Genomic DNA, 18,634 nt, shown 5'->3' on the forward strand with positions numbered 1-18,634 from the left:
TTTACTGTAATGCTTTCACTGTATTCTTTTAATAGTTTTTTGTTTCTAAGTATAAATTACAGTTAAAAATTGGAGCTATTTTTACAGCATTTCACACTTGCATCTTTTTGTTGTTTTTGAAAGAACGCAGCTGAAAGAGAGTCTCTATTGTAGCAGATGATGCTGGTTAACACATGCTGCTCAGCTCAGTACAGTGACTGTCTCAGACTCTGACCTCAGTCCTGTTCTCATCACCATCAATGGGAGTTTTACCATTGCCTACCCTGCAAGTGTCTTTTTTATTGATGTCCAGGTGATACAGTCCAGCCTGGCGAAGAACTTGTATGTGAAGCATATGCTTTATACTGAGTGCGCAAAGACTTTCCTGAAATCTGTATCTTGGAATCGGTAAGAGGTGTTGGAAAAATAACGAAAGCAATAGACATCGGAAGTTCTTAAAATCTCTACTGGTCAGGAAAGTATCTGCTTAAATTCATTCATACTTTGAGAGGCCTTAAAAGACTCTTTGGTCTGAGTATGCATGCTGTCCTGTCTAGGGGACTAATTATATTAATGGAGCATAAGCAGAATGTGCATTAACAGAGTAGAAGCAGGAAACTAAATGCTAAATACTACATAAATCCAGGAGCAGGGGAGATAAAGCCAAGCACTTCAACCATCAACACATGCCTAATTTTTAATAAACCTGCTGATACTAAAAGGCTGTTTTGAAACAAGAATGGTGAAGTTGCATTAGGAAGCACTCTAAAGGTCAGATGCTCTGGATTGAAGGTTGCTTGTCAAACCTTAATGGATATCTATTGTGTGTATGCAATTATAATAATCTTTTAACAGGAGAAATCCCTGTAAAGTGGGAAAATAGTCTTTGACTTCAGTGTAGTGGAAAATTAGATCTGCTTAAAACCATTCACTTGCCCTGCCCTTAAAAGCCTGTAGAAATGCATGAGAAAAGTGTATTTGGTGTTGAGGGCAAAATAAATGATAGGAGGAGATGTTATTTTGGAGGTAATGCTTTTCTCTTCAGACATAATTGGAGACATTTGTGAGCTGCAGAGTGTAAAAGTCTGACAGTGGTTTTGAATGCAACTGATTTTATGAACTTTTGAAAGTAGTTACAATTCCCTGACTTACAAGGTCGCTTTTGCTTTTGTCTTTTAATAGCTCTCTAGAAACACGTGTCAGCTGTAAATAAATCAGGTGGGAAATCCTGATAATATGTGAAGTCGTTAATTTGTGAAACAGGAGAATACCCCACTGATGGAATCCTGGTCTCTCAAATGTCTCTAAAATATAAAGCAGGGATCAAAATCTTATTTGTTCTATCTTTTGTCTTTCAGGTACAAACCATGAATTACGTTGGACAGTTAGCAGGACAAGTGTTTGTAACTGTGAAGGAACTCTATAAGGGACTAAACCCAGCCACATTGTCGGGATGTATAGATATAATTGTTGTACGTCAGCCAGATGGAAATCTTCAGTGTTCACCTTTCCATGTACGCTTTGGGAAAATGGGAGTCCTACGTTCTAGGGAGAAAGTGGTAAGAAAATTGAAAATTTTGGTATGATCTGTCTGTGGGGTAATTCTAATGCCATGAAAGTTGCTGAATGTTCTGTGGTATGCTAGTCAAGGTTTTCTTTAGACACTCTACAAAGTGCCCAAATTGAGACTAGATTCAATTAAAATGGTTGTTACTGATTCTTGCATTTCAAAGCATAATTTGTAAGACATTGACTGTAATAAAACCAGAACAAACCATGAAATCTATAACATTTATTTTCAATAGAGCAAAATTTTGAATGTGCTGATTTGGGCTTATAATAAATTTCATTAGTGACTGTGTATTAAGACCCCTTTGTTTAATATGTTCATTGATAGTTACAAAAAGAGAGTTAATCATGAAGTAATATTTTCAGATAACAGAATGTTGAGGTTAACTGAAGCTAGAAAAAGCAGTGAGGACCTTTAGATAAATGTAACCAAGCTGGATGACCTGGCAATATGATATCAGATGTGAAGTTGCCAGTGAGTAATGCACGACAGATTATTTTAAGAAATAATTTTTAACTACATATAGTCTAGGTTCTACTGTAGCTATAATTGTTCAGCAGAAAGATCGTAATGTCACCATGGACATTGTTCAATTCTCACATGAATCAGAAAAGAATACCAATATTTACTATGGGTAAAAGTTGAAAATGTTACTGTGCCAATAGTATACTGTTCCTGAAATATCACATAAATGTGGGCTTGTCCAAGTCTCCAAAAAAAAACCCAAAACCCACCAGTGAAAATGGAGTTGGTGACAAGAACAGTTATAGGCAAAGAGAAAGATCCTTCCGAGAAGAAATGAAAATAGTTGGGGCTGTATAGCGATGAGATAAATGTGCGGAAGAAATAGGCAATTTTTCTTACTTGTGCTTCTCATAGTGCAAAGAGAAGTCTGTTTAATGAATTTGAAAGACAGTATATTAAGAATTTGCATGTGGAAGTACTTCTTGCACAATGCAAAATTAGGCTATGAATTAAAGGAGCAAAAAGATTTGTGTGGTGAGTGAAGCATTCAGAATGACGTTAAAAAGATTTGGGACATAAAATGGCTATAAACCTTCCTGAGTAGAGCAGCAAGACAGCAATGAGCTGAACGAGTTAGAAAAACATTTCTGACAGTTGATGGCCTTATGAAGGGGTGGGGAGAGAAACAGAGAAGTTCACTATTTTATGTTTATTATAAGATTTCTTACACTTCCCTGAGAAGCATTTGCCCAGTGACAGTAGTAGGATAGCTGAACAGGAACTGTGTACCTAAAGTAACTTCCTTTTCATTTGAGAATATGTTTATTTTCTTCCAGGTTGACATAGAAATTAATGGAGAGGCTGTAGATTTGCACATGAAACTAGGAGACAATGGAGAGGCCTTTTTTGTGCAGGAGATGGATAATGATCAGGTAAGAGTCAAAACTAATTTTAATTTGTTAAAAATTCAATGCCTGCTCTTCAGAGTCAGTTTTGAATTTAGGAATTTTGTTGAAAAACATGCCTTTACCGATTTTATAGTTCTGAAAGTTTATGGACAATTTTCTGCTATGGAAATTTAATGCTGTGCAGTTACTTTGTTTTTTGAGTTGCTGAGATTGGAAAAAAAAATCTAAAGAAGGTAATCACATAACTAAAAAATAAATCAGTTTACGTGCACGCCAATGTGTGAAGAGAAATAACATGTACACAGTTCACATGCTGTGAAGATGTGTACGACAGAGGTTAATATGTCCATGGACCTGTTTTTTGTAGAAATCTTTACTTTGAACATATGCACTCAGCAGACTGCCAGTAAAAGTGCACATGCCCTGTGAACGTCGGTGCACACAGTAATTCTGGTACTAACCAACAGTGTGCTCTTGCAACTATTATTCATGTGGAATTGCATTTGAATGAGAATGCCTGCTGTTGAGCTGTGTGATTAAATACTAGTCTGTATAAGTTATGGTCACACTAGTTTTGAATAATCCACACGTAATGTAACATAAGAAAAGCTTTTACAGGCAATTCTCTTCAGATATCCCCAATAATTTTTGTCACTGTCCAGACTGGGATGTGTTTTCAAACTCTTACATTGAGTATAATACTGCTAGTTTCAGGTGGGAGCTGTGTGCACGTGCAGTATTCATAGAATCATAGAATTCTGGAAGGGACCTTTAGAGGTCATCCAGCCCAACCCCCCTGCAGTGAGCAGGGACAGCTTTAACTAGATCAGGTTGCTCAGAGCCTGAGATTCATCTCTACATCTTTGTATTCAAATCTTCTGACCTCTATATTTAAAACTTCTGTGTGTTAACAGTTATTTGGTGACTGAAAATTGCTAGAAATACTTCCATGAATGTCTAGAGATGTGTGGATATATGATTGAATAAGAGGATGTTTGTGTGACCTGGTTATAAACCACTGAGCTATCTGACTACTATCCGTCATCTGAGCTGTGAAGGAGAATTGGATTTAACAAAATGTTCAGGTTATAAACCAGTATTTTGTTTCTGCTCTGTATCTAGCATCAGGTGGATAGAGACTCATGCATAACCTGGCCAATATTAGATGCTCAGAGGATCCTCTTTATTAAGAGTATTGTTCTTGGTTTGTCTAAGGAGATGCAGATATGGAACAATTTCCATATACTATAGGATCATACTGAGCACCCAGATCTAACCTTTGTTACTTTTCTGGGGAATAGATGACTTAGATTTTGGCAATTGTGCATAGATTTTAGAATTTGTCTAAAAAGCACAGATTTATGACTGGCAGAGGAACTAATATGTTGCATGGTTTGCATTTTTTCTCAGGAGGTAATTCCTTATCATCTCTCCACATCTCCCATTCTGTCTGAGGGAACTGCTTTAATGGAAACTCAGCTGAAGAGGAACTCCGTAGACAGGATAAGAAACCTGGACACCAGTGCATCCTCACAAGTACCACCCCAAGCCCATGGATCCCAGCCTTCTACTGAAACATCTCCAGTCTGTAGCTCTGTGAAAAAAAGGAGGAAAAAGAGGAGGAAGTCTACTCATAAAATAGACAGCTTAAAAAGAGAAGACAATGGAGACACATCAGAAGATGAAGACATGTTTCCTATAGAGATAAGCTCAGAGGAAGAAAAAGAACCATTGGACAGTTCAAGGTATCACAGTGGAATTGAGATATATAATGGAAACCTAATGCTGGGTTAATGTTCTACTCCATACCTTCGAACAGTAATTTCTATCTAAGTCAGTACATATGGTTGATGAACATGTTTCTTTAACAAAAACCTTTAGGCTAGAAAGCTATTGAGCATGTTACTAGCAAAAATAATGAAAATGACATTGAAAACATAAGAACAATCCTTCATTATGCTGTGAACTAGGTGTGAATCAGATAACAAAAAAAACCCCATACTGTACAGAAGAGTTAGTATAACCTGAACTGAAAAGAGACAGAGAAATGTTATCTGGAGTATATGACAGTTCAGTAATGAAGTACGGTTTTTAAATGTCATATCTTTCCTTATACCTAGGATCCTTGTTCCAGATGTGTTTGTTGATGAAGTATCTGACATAAAGGCTCCTGCGGTTTCTACGTTTGCTCAGTCTGCATCTTACCCTCATTCAGATGGAGAATGGTCACCTCTTCAGAGGTACTTTTTCTGATAATACGGTTCTAAATAGCCTTCCTTTAATTTCTTATATGCTAGTCCTATATGAAGTCTTACTAAAAAATTTTGGTATCGAACATGGTCACTGTCAGCTGCTAGATGAATGCTTTCTATATTTGACATCAGGTAGTGCACAAAAATTTCAGGTTAGCTTTTTCCTTGATTCAACAAATGCATGCATACAAATGCAGGTCCACAAAATTCTGAAGAATATCGGTATCTGTTAATGTCACTGCATATAAATACTGTAGAGAGGATGAACATTTTGTGAAATCTGAATCTTTGCCTGATGCACACACCTTGTAAGGACATCAGTGAATGCAGGTATATAAATCTTTAGTACTTCGGGTGTAATCCTTTTAAGAACTTGCAAGATTGGAATGGGTGTATAAAAAGATTTTCTTTTTTTTTTAAAATGAGTTAGAATATGAGCTTCTTGTGTCCCTTTCAAAGCTAATCTGTTGAATTGCACAGGTAGATAGACATGAAATACATATTTTGTGAAAAGAACACATACAGTACTTTGCTTACTTTTTTCTATATGTGTATTTGTGTGCATGTGTATACCTTTGATGTCAAAGCAGATTAGTTTGGACCTCATTTTTTGTGTCTGTGGAACACTGTCAAAAAGGGACAATTTTTTCCTTCGTGTGCATTGTGTTATAATTCCAATGAAGTCTGTGTGTGCGTGTGTCTGTGCACGTGCCCCACACCCTCCATGCAGACTGTTGGAGTGGGGTGGTATTCACAAGACCTTATCCTAAGAAGTCTAATCTCAATAGACTGCCTTATAGTTCAGGGATGGAGGAAGGGAGAGCAAGGAGATAATTTCAGAGCAAGGGCTTAATTTGAATTGTATTTTGGAAGAAACTTTCTCCACTAATGGTAGAGCTTAATGCGATTAGCTTCACCAATCTGGTGATAGCATGTGTCAATATCCTGCCCATTTGGTGGTGTTTTGAGCTGTATGTTCTGTTTTGTTTCTTGACTGCAGTATTCTGGATTTTGAAAATTGTAGATGTAAATTCAGCATTCATGTAGCTAATACACAAGGAGCATATGTTAATCAGCACTTGTGAATAATGACACCCTGTTTTTCTTTCTACCAACATGCTGTGCTGCCCAGTAAGCCTATAGATTGCACAGGGCAATCCTCTCTTCTCACTGTTCCAGCAGATGGAGGCCTATCTAACTCTTGTCCTCAACAATCTTCTCACTTTTCTCCTCCAGACAGGTAGAACAGTTGTCCTTCCTCTTTTCTGGGCTGCTCTTTAATCCTTTTAACACATTAATATACTATTAACGTGTTAATAGTATGTGAACTTTGTTGAACTTATAACTGCACTTACTGCTAACCCAGACGCTTTGAAAGAAAGTGACATTGAAAACCACTTCCTCTGCTTGCTTCTTTGTGGGCATTGACTGGAGGTAAGTTGCTTTGATGAATCACCTGTTGAATGAGGGTGGCTAGTATAAAATCGGGCCACTGAAAGCCTGGATTAAAACTGAAGTTGATTAAGGTGATAACAAAAAAAAAAAAAGGAACAACTTAGCTAGTGAAAACTTACATTCCCCTAAAGATTGACATTTCCATGTGGCTTTTTACAGTCAGCGTGCATTTTAATGACATTTTTATCCCATGGTTTTCCCGAGTTGTTTGCTTGTGCATGGGTTGCAAAAGTAAAAGCAAAACAAAGGCCTCAGAGATTAAGTGAGCAATAAGGAGTCCAAAACTTGTAATGGGAGGAGCCCAGTACCAAAACAGAACTTCTCTTCCCTTGTTCCCCGGTTTGGGGGAAGGGAAGACTTTCTGTATGTTGGATTTCAGTCGGGGAGCATCTTACAAAGATGACACAATAGATAAGGCATGTTGCCTAAGGTTTAGGAGACCCAGACTTAAGCCTTTGTTGTAGCGTAGGATTCCTCTGGCTGTGGACCCTTTTCTACAGAGCTGAAAGTGGATACAGACACTTCTTATGATGTCTTAAATTCAAGATGTCTCAAGATTCTGCAGCCAGGCCCTTTCTCTCCATTAAGTCAGTGGTGAGGAGTCACAGCAACTCAGTTAAAACATTTAAAGTAGGTGTCTGAATATGACCTCTACAATTCTCCATTAATGCTGGGGAAGCTTTGAGTAATAAATTGGGCTAAATTGCTCATTGCCTATCTCAACATAGATGCCATACTAGGTGCCTAAGGCTGTATTGAAACTGATAATCTTGAGGTTTTCCCAGCTTCTAGGTCTGCCCTCTTTAACCTGACCATGTTGCAGCACCAAGGCAAGGTGAGGTCCTGGGACATTTAAGAGAAGGAAGGGCAGGCGCACAGGTTGGGATGGAGCAGTGATGTGCTCTGGGTGGCTCCATGAACTTTGCTCTGGCGTTCACCTGTCCGGCAGTCTAGAGATACAGCCAAAGTGCTGTAGTAACTTGTCTGAGTAAGGCCCTCTCTGTGTCTGCAACTGTTTTCCTCGATGTGAAATAAGAAACTCTATTATGGCCACCTCGAAGGAGATTCAGAGGCTCTCAGCTATTGTTGTGACATGTACATGAGGTAGGCCTCTTTCCTTCTATCTTTTTGCAGTTTATTTGGCCTCAGTCAAGGCAGGACTTTTTCTCAGGTCACACTGCTGTTTTCTCAGGGCTGTCTGCTTTCAGTGGGAAACACTGTGGAGATCAGCTTGGTTTGCTGTTACAGACCTGCCAACTGCAGGTCAAGGTCCTTATTCTTTGACATTGGATTACATTAAGTGCAGTCATAGCTGTTAGGGAATACATAGGTCTGTGACACAAATATTCAGCATTTATGGGATGTGAATCAGATATGCTGATCTAGATGCCTGAACTGAGGTTTCCCTTCCTTCTTGTACAGTGTTGACAGGATGGGTGGCTCTAGTTTCTCCGGTATCTGCAGCAATCTGTGTAAGGCAAGCAAATTTCAGCTGGGCTGAGTCAGTGCCTAACTTAAGGACAGGGGAACTGCAAGGCATAGTTCAGCCCAAGACAAATATCTTGGTGGTGTGAAGAATAAAGAACCCATTTGGACTCTGATCCATGGATGCATTTGCAGGATACTATCACCGGGTTACAAATCCTGTGCGGTCTTGGTATTCAGCCTTATAGACCCCTAGTGCAAGCGTAACATTAATCCAGGATTTAATTTGACCTAACCGAGCTAAAAAAAAAAAAATTAAAGGAATGTGATTGTGAGCTTTATTAGTCTTCAGTCTCATTTTACTTTGGTAGCAATAGTATGAAGTGAATAGCAGCCAAAATAGTCCCAGTGTGGGTAAAGGAGATGACATCTGGCATTACATATGGAAGCAGAACTATACAAACAGGAAGTATACAAACAGGACTGTAGCAGGCATAATTGCCATCTGCGTCCATAAATTACAGAGGTTATTGTTGCTGTTCCAGAAGGATATTAATTGGAGAGAGTAGCTATTGCGTGTTAAACAACAATAGGTCACATGAAGAAAAAAGTAAAGGTATTTCTCTGTAATGGAAAACCAGCTCTCTTTGGGAGGCCACCAACCCTGTATTAATATTTGTGAGTGCCATAGAAAATTCTAGCTTATATTCCAGATGATGTAAGGAACAAGAATGCTTTAGTTTGCCTTGTGGATGCATGTTTGCAGTCTGGTTTGGTCTTGGGCCTTTTAAATTAAGATGGCATTGCAATGATAATTCTGGTCTACCCTTAAGTTGCATTAGCATTTGTACACTAATTTGCAAGGAGAAATCAACTGAAAAGAATTCTGAAGATCTAAAATTTTGTTACTACTAAATCCTTATATTTTATTGTATAGAAAAGTAGTACTTATAGAATGAGAATTAAGATGTCTCCGTTGCGCTCGTGTTGAAAGTTCAGTAGATAGTGTGTATTTAGTGTACTTTGTTTTGGGAGAGTGGGTAATATTTTGGGGGTTAGATGCTCACCTTGTTCCTAACTTACCATGGTTATACTTGTAGCTAGATCTACTCTGAACCAATAACCCAGACATGTGCATGGATCATTGGGCACCCTTTCGCAGCAAAAGCCTTCTCAGAGCAGAACTCTGCCTGTTTTTACATACACACATAGGCAAGTGCCATGTTTCTGGCACTTGCATGTGTGTGTCTGGGAATACACATCATGGTTCTTGGTGCTGAGTAACAGCCTGGGCTGCTTCCCCACTTAGTTGTGTGTACAAGGGAACTACTTTCAGGGAAAATTGTGGAAAAGGCAAGGTTCCCCCTGCCCTGCCCTGATCAGTATTCTCCCTGCAAAATGCAGAGGTTCTAGCCCAAACTGAAGCAATGCCTGTATTCTCTCGGGTTGTCTGGCTGGGTAAGCGACCCTGGGCTGAACATACCTCAAAGCCCAGACTGGAGATTTTTCTAAGTAAACAGTAGGTATTTTGAAGGTTAAAATGTGTGTAGTGCACAGATTAACTCGTGAAATGACAATGCTTCCTTAAATCTAGATGTTTTGGGCTTGAAGCATTATTGCCTGCTGAGATTTTCTGAAGCACCCAGGTTCCTGATTTCCAAGGTTTCAACGGGCCCTAGATACATGGAAAATGCTGCAAATCCTACCACCCTGTCAGTGGGAGATGTAGAAGTTGCTGAAAATCCCACCAGGCATTTCTTGAATCCTTAGAGCTTGAAAATACTTTTTAGATCACATTGTATTGATTCCTTCATCTGTCAAATGATAGGTTATACCCTAAGGAGTAATAAAAATTTGAAATTCTTAGGGCAAAAAAGATCTCCCACAGTATTGCCTATAAATTTTATAGGTTAGTTAGATAATGTAATTATCTGCAGCTAAAATGTCATAGCATTTGTGCGTATCCAAAGTATATCGTACTGCAACATAGATGAAAACAAGGAATAATGTAGATAATTAGGTTGCTATTTTTTCTGATGTGAAATTCACAGATTGTTAAAAGCTGCTTTGTGTTAGTGTGAAGTAATTATTTGCCTGTGACCAATGAATTCCCTACCAGCTAGCTCTACAAAACTGCCTTATAGCGAAAGAGCAAAACTGTTTTGGATATTCAGTTTATCCAGAAGAAGGTAAAGAATAAATCGAACATGAAGAATTTATACTAAATGTAGGAAGCCTTTTGTTTTTGAGAGTGAAAGTAACTTGGTTTGGACCTTTGATTTAGGAATGTTATGGATTCTTTTGTTGCTTGTAGTTTATAAATCAGGATTGCATGAGTATACCAAAGACATGTTGTGGATCAGACAAAAAATAATGGGCTTTGTTCAGGGGGTTCTGGGTGAAATTTTATGACTTGCATTATGCAGAAAGGCAAAGTAGATAGTCAGAATTTTTCCTTTTGGCCTTGAAATCAGTGAATCATTATTTATTAATGGCTGACACTAAAAAATATGCTACAAACTGATAATTTACTAATTAATTATCAAATATTTTATATTGAGTAGTCAGCAAAACAATTAAATATTTTTGCACTGGAAGGGCTCAGATTCTCTTTATAGCTCTCCTGCTGGTTTTCCTATAAACATGCATCCAAGGATAGTACTGAACAAGTTAGTAGAAGGAAGTAATCAACTGGATTCCTAGACTAATTTATTACTTAGCATAAAGTGTCATCTTGTTGTGAGTGAGTCATTTCTGCATTTCACATCCATTATAACACTAACATCTGTTCATCTATTGTGGCTGGTACCATCCCTATTCTTTTTTCCACACAGAAACCCAGAAATCTGCCTGAAATGTTCAGGTCCAGTGCTTTTGCTCCATCTCTTTCAGCTTCTCAAATACTACTTCTGTGATGGCACTTATGAAAAACTGGATGAGACCTCTGAATGCCAGTCTAAGAGGATCCAGAATTGTTTAAACTGTTTTTCCATGCTTTCACACTTTCAGTTGGCTGATAATTATTTAGGTTTTCAATGCTTTGGGTTGGTGGATATCAGTTTGGAAAGTGTGTGATTCATTGTGGTTATTTTTGTCTTTGTAATATTTTTGTAATAAGTAGTGTTACTGTTTGTTTGTTTTTCTTCAGCCCATCAGGTTCACGCCCTCCTACTCCTAACAGTGACTCAGAGTTAGTCAGTAAACCTATGGACAGAAGTGGACTGAAGAATAATCCCCACATGCACTGGGCCTGGGGAGAACTACCCCAGGCTGCAAAGGTATCCAACGTAATTTGTTTAATTCCTGCTGGCATCTATTGTGCTTTAATGGGGCAAATGTGCTGCTTCTATTGCAGAATGCTGACTCATAGAATCATAGAATTGTTTAGGTTGGAAAAGACCCTTAAGATCATCCAGTCCAACCATTAACATAACACTACCAAGCCCACCACTAAACCAATTAAGGGTAGAGTAATAATTTCATGTTTCCTGGCTTGGTGGCTGGATTATTTTTTAATGAAGGTAAAAACTAGGAATCATTAAGGTTGGAAAGGATCTCCAAGATCATCATTCCAACCATCAACCCAACACCACCATGCCCACTAAACCATGTCCCAAAGTGCCACGTCTACCCATTTTTTGAACACTTCCAGGGATGGTGACTGCACTACCTCTCTGGGCAGCCTGTTCCAATGCTTGGCTACCCTTTCTGTGAAGAAATTTTTCCTAATTTCCAATCTAAACCTCCCCTGGCACAGCTTGAGCCCATTTCCTCTCATCCTATCGCTAACTACGTGGGAGACCAACACCCACCTCAGTACAACCTCCTTTCAGGTAGTTGTAGAGAGCGATAAGGTCTCCCCTCAGCCTCCTCTTCTCCAGGCTAAACAACCCCAGTTCCCTCAGCCGTTCCTCATAAGGCCCGTGCTCCAGACCCTTCACCAGCTTTGTTGCCCTTCTCTGGACATGCTCCAGCACCTCAATGTCTTTCTTGTAGTGAGGGGCCCAAAACTGAACACAGTATTCCAGGTGCGGCCTCACCAGTGCTGAGTACGGGGGCACAATCACTTCCCTGCTCCTCCTGGCCACGCTATTCCTGATACAAGCCAGGATGCGGTTGGCCTTCTTGGCCACCTGGGCACACTGCTGGCTCATGTTCAGCCGGCTGTCAACCAACACCCCCAGGTCCTTTTTGGTCAGGCAGCTTTCCAGCCACTCTTCCCCAAGCCTGTAGTGTTGCATGGGGTTGTTGTGACCCAAGTGCAGGACCTGGCACTTGGCCTTGCTGAACCTCATACAACTGGCCTTGGCCCATCGATCCAGCCTGTCGAGGTCTCTCTGCAGGGCCATCCTACCCTCCAGCAGATCAACACTCCCACCCAGTTTGGTGTTGTCCGCAAACTTCCTGAGGGTGCACTCAATCCCCTCATCCAGATCATTGCTAAAGACATTAAACAAGACTGGCCCCAAAACAGAGCCCTGGGGAACACCGCTTGTGACCGGCCGCCAACTGGATTTAACTCCATTCACCTGAAGGAGGGAATGGATCCTGTTTTTACACAAAATTGCAAGAATTGCATCTTGCTCCTTAGGGGGCACAGGAAAGTACCTTGTGCCATGGATATTCTCAACACTGATGACATACAGTAGAAAATGAGGAAGTACCTGAGACCTAGTCTTGTAAAAGTTAGAAGTTTAAATGACATATAAAATCAAACCCAATGTCCTTTGGTAAATCCTTGAAATTTATAAACGGTCTTAGATGGAAATTAGGTGCTTGGTGTTAACAGTGTGATTCACAAAAATTAAGATCAGTTGCTTGAATACATAAGCATGCAGAAACACCTGCGGTTCTGTATCTCTGCATGCCCAGACGTGCTGCTCTCTTGGCTGAGCTAACTGGCTTGGTGCCTGTCTCCTGCCTGAAGCCATTTGGCCCAGTTAGATGGCAGGATCAGTGGTGTGCCAGCAGCGTCGCCTCCCGTGCTGCACAGTAGCCATGTGCAGCTCAGTACGCTGCAGGTCAGTCAGGTTCTCGGTGGCTCCTTATGATAGCTGTGGAGTCAGAGCATTCATACAGAAAAGGGGAGACTTAGGGCTTATGCCTGCCTCAGGGTGTGAGAAATAAAGGTCAGATTCCAGTGGCATACTGCAACTATGGGGGCAAGGAATGGTGCAGGGTTTGGCCCCTTCTGCTGAAGGTTGGCTTCTCTGCAGAAAGGACTGCAGGAGTGATAGGGTCAGGAACAGTATAAAGAAGCAAAATTCCTGCTTTACAGGCCAGGGAGGTGGGTATCCTCCTCAGAAAGAATACTTCTGCATTCTGGTGGTGGCACCAGAATTATAGTGGCACTATTATGATTTATCTTTAATTCACTGTTGGTAGCTGGTGACAAAAGCAGGGATGGGAATCCAGAATTCTTAATTCCTTCAGAAGAGCTCTGGCCTCTTCTTTAGTAGGCCAAAGATGAGCTGTCCCATCACCTCTGCATTATTTTCCTCCTCGTGTATATTACATGAAAATTGGGAGTTATTTTCTGTACATAGAGAACTGATTTAAGTGCATAGGTCCAGGCAGGAGTTTCAAATTTGCATTTCCTATCTAAAATTTAGAGTTTCCTGACAGTAGATTTGGGCATTTTATCCCAGTCACACAGCCTGGTGTGGTGTTGCAAATCTTATTCCTGGAGGCTTTTCCCTCTGCAGTCCCTGTCTGTGTCCCTAGCCAAGCTGTTCAGAGTTGATCTGGTCATACCTGCACTGGGGGTTATGTTTTGGATGCTGTTGATCTTCATGGAAGAGTTTGTTTGCTATGATGTGAAGTAGCTATAGCAGCTATACAGCTCCTGCTGTAGAAGTTCAGCTCCCCTCTGCAAGAATACCTCCTGTCCCACACTCAGAGAAGATCTAGAATTGTTCCTATAAAGTGATTTAAAATCTACATCTGTGGTATAGATGAATGACAGTGTACCCGTGTCCTGGTACCTGAGAGCATCCTGATTGTGTAAGGACTCCAGTCTGTGCTCCCTTCTCGTGTTTGTTGGGGTTACCTTCTGAAGAAAAGCTATGATTTGCACAGGAAGGGGGGAGGGCAGGGTGGGAGCTGTGACTTGTTCCCAGGCAGGTGAGTGGGAAATGAAGACTGTAGAGCACACTGCAGAACAAATCTTTCCTGGCTCCAAGATACAGATGAGTTTTGCGCAAGCAAACACACAGCAGAGAGGTCTTTTGTACACTGTAGTCTCCACCTCAGTTAGCGGTGGCTTTCTGCTGTAGTTGGTTACCTTGAGAATCTGATCTCACTGGGGTGAACAGAACAGGTTAAACTCTGGCTGTTGCATTTTTTTAAGAGGTTTTTTTTATAGCAATCTGTTTGTTTTTTCTCACAGGCCAGTTCTCTGCTCAAAGCAAAGGAACCCAGCATGGTGGATGTAAATCCTTCTGAAAGCACTCACTTTCGGGTCATCCAGAGTTCTCCTATAGAGGAGTTTAGCACCATGTCTCCTCTGCCTGCCCTTGGACAAGCAGATGCAGTAACTGCTGATGAAAGTGAGCCCTTACCAGCTGAGACAAATAAGCCAGAGACAGAGTCTCCAGGAGCAGCTGTACCACCATTGCCTGCCAATGAAGAAATAAAACAAGCTGCAGCTTGCTCAGCCCAACCAGCTGGCAAGACAGATTCCCCTTCCAGAAAAAAAGGTAAAGCTGTTGATTCTGTGCTTTTATGTGTATGATTTTGTCTTTAAATTTCATGGTGATAAAGCGCCTCATTGTCATATAAATTAATCTGTGCCCTGAAGGCACTTTCAGATCTGGAAAGAAATAAGCTTTGGAAAGAACCTTCAGAATCTGAGCTGTGCAGCAGGCTGTTCATAGGAGCCATGTAGTAAGATAGAAGATTCTGCTTGGTCTGGGATTTTTGGCAGCTCTGCGTATGAGCAAGACTGCAAAACTTGCTCCAAATTCATCCATATTTGACAGATTCAGAGATTTCGCTTTTTGGTACAAGCACACTGTAGATCTGCTGGTTCACCTGCTCTGAGTAGTTTCTGAGTTGTTATGTGTCCCTGGTAATTGTGGAACCTCTCTGCTCTAGTACAAAGTTGTAGTACGTCTTTTGCACAAACAACAGATTTGCCATAAAATAAGGTGCTTTTGTTTCACATGAGCAATTTCAGTTGTGTGGTACGTGTCCTGTCTTGAATTTGTGAAATATAACTCCGTCTCCTTTTCTGCTTCTTAATTTCTGGGCTCATGGTATTTTATAATAAGTGTTACGATCTTCACATGAAATTTATTTGCTTACAAAGGCTCTGTTTTAGAGCTCTGATTATTCTATAATTATGTAAGCACTATATAAGCCTAGTTTGTGCAGCTGCTTTTTAATCAGTAAACATACAAGTTTCTTAGCCACTTACCCATGCATTCCACTATCTTGAAGACAAAAAATGGCTGCGTTACTCTGCTTGCTATTCAGTCTTTACATAACTTTTTGTTTCCGATTGCTTTTCTGGTGTTTGATGTTGGAAACTGGGACAGTGAGAAGTCGTGGGTTTTAGAATGAATTCCAAATTAGGTTTTGGCCTTACAGTGGTTACTTGTCTAGATGTACCAGTAACAACAGGACAGCCGATGACTCTGTGTTGATACTAGTGAAAGACCTGGGAGGGTTGCTTGTCCCCTGCAGTGGTCCATGTGCACACACAGCACATCAGTTGTATGTGCTAAACAGTGAGTTGTCTCCATAACGAGCCAGTTACAGTGTATCAGTGACTATAGTGTAGTCTGTTGTGTTATTTCCCTTTTGCAAGGGGGCACTGAAGATTAGTTCTCGGAGATTAAATAAAATAATAAAATAAATCTCGGAGATTGCCTTACTGTGACAATAGGCCTATGCAAATACTCAGAAAGTTTTCGTTTTGCTGTTTTCCTATAGTGACCACTGACTTCTAATTTCCAGTGGTTTTGTCTGGGATAGGGAGGCTTCAGTATATCTCAAAACTAGTCCTCTGCTGTCCCATTTTGTGTATTTAAAGTCCCAACCGTGTATATGAACAACTTGTTTTGAAGTTTTTGGCGGTACCAATTTGTACAAATACAGTTCAGAAACTGTTATAACGTGTCTGGTTTCTCAATCTTAAAATGAATAGTTAAACAGTAATAACTTGGCTTGTTACTCAGAAAATGCTCATTAATAGGCTTATTTGTGCCATCCCTTACAGACAAACGAAGCCGGCATCTTGGTGCTGATGGTGTCTATTTAGATGACCTCACTGACATGGATCCAGAAGTTGCTGCACTTTATTTCCCCAAGAAGTATAAGTCCTTTCTTATATTTTTCCTATTTAAAGAGCTCTTGTTATTTTCCAGATTTAGATCAAACTCTTCATTGCCAACCAGATAAGACCTCTTTTTCAGAGTACAAGCAGAGGTGAAGGCAAAAGGAAAATAAAACTGTAGAGAGGAATATTAGAGCTTTTGGAAGGCTCTGTATTTGGGCCTGGGAAGTGTGCTTGAAACTGATTGTCTATTTTGGTCAAATAAGCATCACGTATTGGTTGTGGATTGTTATGTAATGTACACTGATGTTTGTGAGTGTTACTCACATGCCCTGGGAGAGCAGTTGGCCTTGGGATATATTTATCCCCATGTCCTTGCTTATTACCGTGAAGAACATATCTTACTGTTAACACTATTAGCACAAAATTAGTGCTCTAACGTTGTTCTACTGTGGGTGATCACCTATAAATAGGAATGTTAGAAAATAATTTTTGGAAGACACATGACCAATTTATTTATGAAAATATTGCACCCTGAACATAAAATTTCCAACTTGTTCTGATCTTTATTAGAGCCTTTTATAACATTTATAGTCCTCTTTCCACATCATACTCTAGTTATTTGGCTAAAGCCATTGAGCAACAACTAAAGTAGCCTGCATATTTTATTCTTCTTTCTTGCTTGCTTAAACTCAGCTGTTGTAATATTAGTATTTCAATAAAACTGAGACAGATTAATAATATGGAGAAAAAACTTGGGTTGAAAATTCCTTTCTCAAATGCATTCATATAAATCTGGAATGGAAAGCAGAGTTTGATGATCCTGCACTTTGTAATAACCATCTCATCTCTACACAGTTTTAAGTGGATATAATGATTTATTGTTTCTTAAAATTTTATTCCTAGTAGTTTATTTTATTTATATATACATGACATATAAACACACAAACATACACATCCTTTGCTTTGGGTTTAGCTATCAGTTTATATAATTAATAGAAATTAAATAATAAACTAATGTTTATTGTTCCTGTGTGGGGATAGTTCTACTAGTATAAACTCTACTTATAGTAGCATTGTTTTGTCTGCTAAGATTGTACAGTTTATTGTCGTATGTTTCTTTTCTCTTGTAAATAAGTGAAGCTATAATTATACATGCCTAGTTTAGGCAAGAAAGTAGAAGCAATCTAATATTTTTGGGTACATGAGGGCTATACCACTTTGTTTAAATTTTACGGCAAAATCAAGCAAATGTCTCCCCTCCAACCCCCTTTCTTTTTTCCTAAGTGTGTGTCAGATGTAAATGGTGCTTGTTGAAGGGAGAGAATTTGGGAATGAATACATGAAGACTGAATTACTGATTTTTCTTTTCCAGTGGGGATAACGTCCAAAGCAAGAACACGAATGACACGGGGCCGTGGTCTGCCAGCCAGTCTCCACAGTCTGTCGGGAGCTCAGGTGTTGACAGTGGAGTTGAAAGCACCTCGGATGGAATTCGAGATTTACCCTCCATTGCCATTTCTCTCTGCGGAGGCCTTACTGACAATAAAGAAATAACCAAAGGTACAGAATGACTTTCTGAATTACAAGCATGTGCTGTCAGTGAAGTTTTAGCATGCTAGACTGAGGAAGCAGTGCCCTCCTGTGGCTGTACTCAGGAATGTGTTGAGAAGATACTGTCCCTGTAATGATAAGTTTCCTAGAATTTTTCATACTTAAAATAGTAGACTTATATAGGACTTATGATTTTTAACACATTTTAATAATCCACTCAATATTAATTTTTTTGAAAGTATTTTATTGGTATTTTTATTTCCTGATAGTACTATGTTTCGTATCACAATAGTGTTAATGGTACTTTTGCCCCTTGGTACAGTATATAGTTAGGAAGTTCATGGCTGTTGGTGTCAGGAATGAAAAAGGTGGTTTGTAAATGGGGACCCTAGGAGGGGGAGTTGGAAACTTTGACCTGAGTTCCTGCTCTACCTCCAGTTTCTTGTGTGACTTTTAGATAAATCATTTACCATGCTCTGTGCCTTAAACATCCATCTGCATAATATGAAGATAAATGCGTTAAGACTTGCACTTTCTGCAGTAATATGGCGTCATAAAATCATATGAGCCTGATAGCTGTTCAGAAGCTAGTTATTAGAACATTTCAAATATACTGTGATTTACTGGAGTTGTGTTGTTATCTGAACCACTTGTGAATTGCATAGATTTTGTGAAAGGAGTCACAGCTAGTGGAAGGGGTATTTATTCATAGACATTTTCACCTTGCTATATGCCTTACAAGTGATCA

At 39.7% G+C, this 18,634-nt stretch overlaps 1 protein-coding gene across 3 annotated transcripts in view; it reads left to right on the forward strand.

Moving 5' to 3' along the window:
* Positions 1 to 1,334: 1,334 nt before the first annotated feature.
* LPIN1 (lipin 1) overlaps positions 1,335 to 18,634 on the forward strand; it is a 40,502-nt gene continuing 23,202 nt past the window's right edge. Inside the window, exons 1-9 of one of the 3 annotated variants that reach the window (XM_075707223.1) lie at positions 1,338 to 1,538; positions 2,851 to 2,946; positions 4,333 to 4,667; positions 5,043 to 5,162; positions 6,307 to 6,414; positions 11,203 to 11,332; positions 14,443 to 14,752; positions 16,276 to 16,369; positions 17,708 to 17,895. In XM_075707223.1, coding sequence (XP_075563338.1) covers positions 1,347 to 1,538; positions 2,851 to 2,946; positions 4,333 to 4,667; positions 5,043 to 5,162; positions 6,307 to 6,414; positions 11,203 to 11,332; positions 14,443 to 14,752; positions 16,276 to 16,369; positions 17,708 to 17,895 — 1,573 coding nt within the window. In that variant the 5' untranslated portion in view covers positions 1,338 to 1,346. Of the gene's footprint in view, positions 1,539 to 2,850; positions 2,947 to 4,332; positions 4,668 to 5,042; positions 5,163 to 6,306; positions 6,415 to 11,202; positions 11,333 to 14,442; positions 14,753 to 16,275; positions 16,370 to 17,707; positions 17,896 to 18,634 lie in introns of all 3 variants that reach the window. The other 2 variants (XM_075707225.1, XM_075707224.1) reach the window with 2 other exon arrangements.

Source organism: Pelecanus crispus, chromosome 3 (genome assembly GCF_030463565.1).
Source record: "Pelecanus crispus isolate bPelCri1 chromosome 3, bPelCri1.pri, whole genome shotgun sequence".
NCBI classification, from domain to species: domain Eukaryota; kingdom Metazoa; phylum Chordata; class Aves; order Pelecaniformes; family Pelecanidae; genus Pelecanus; species Pelecanus crispus.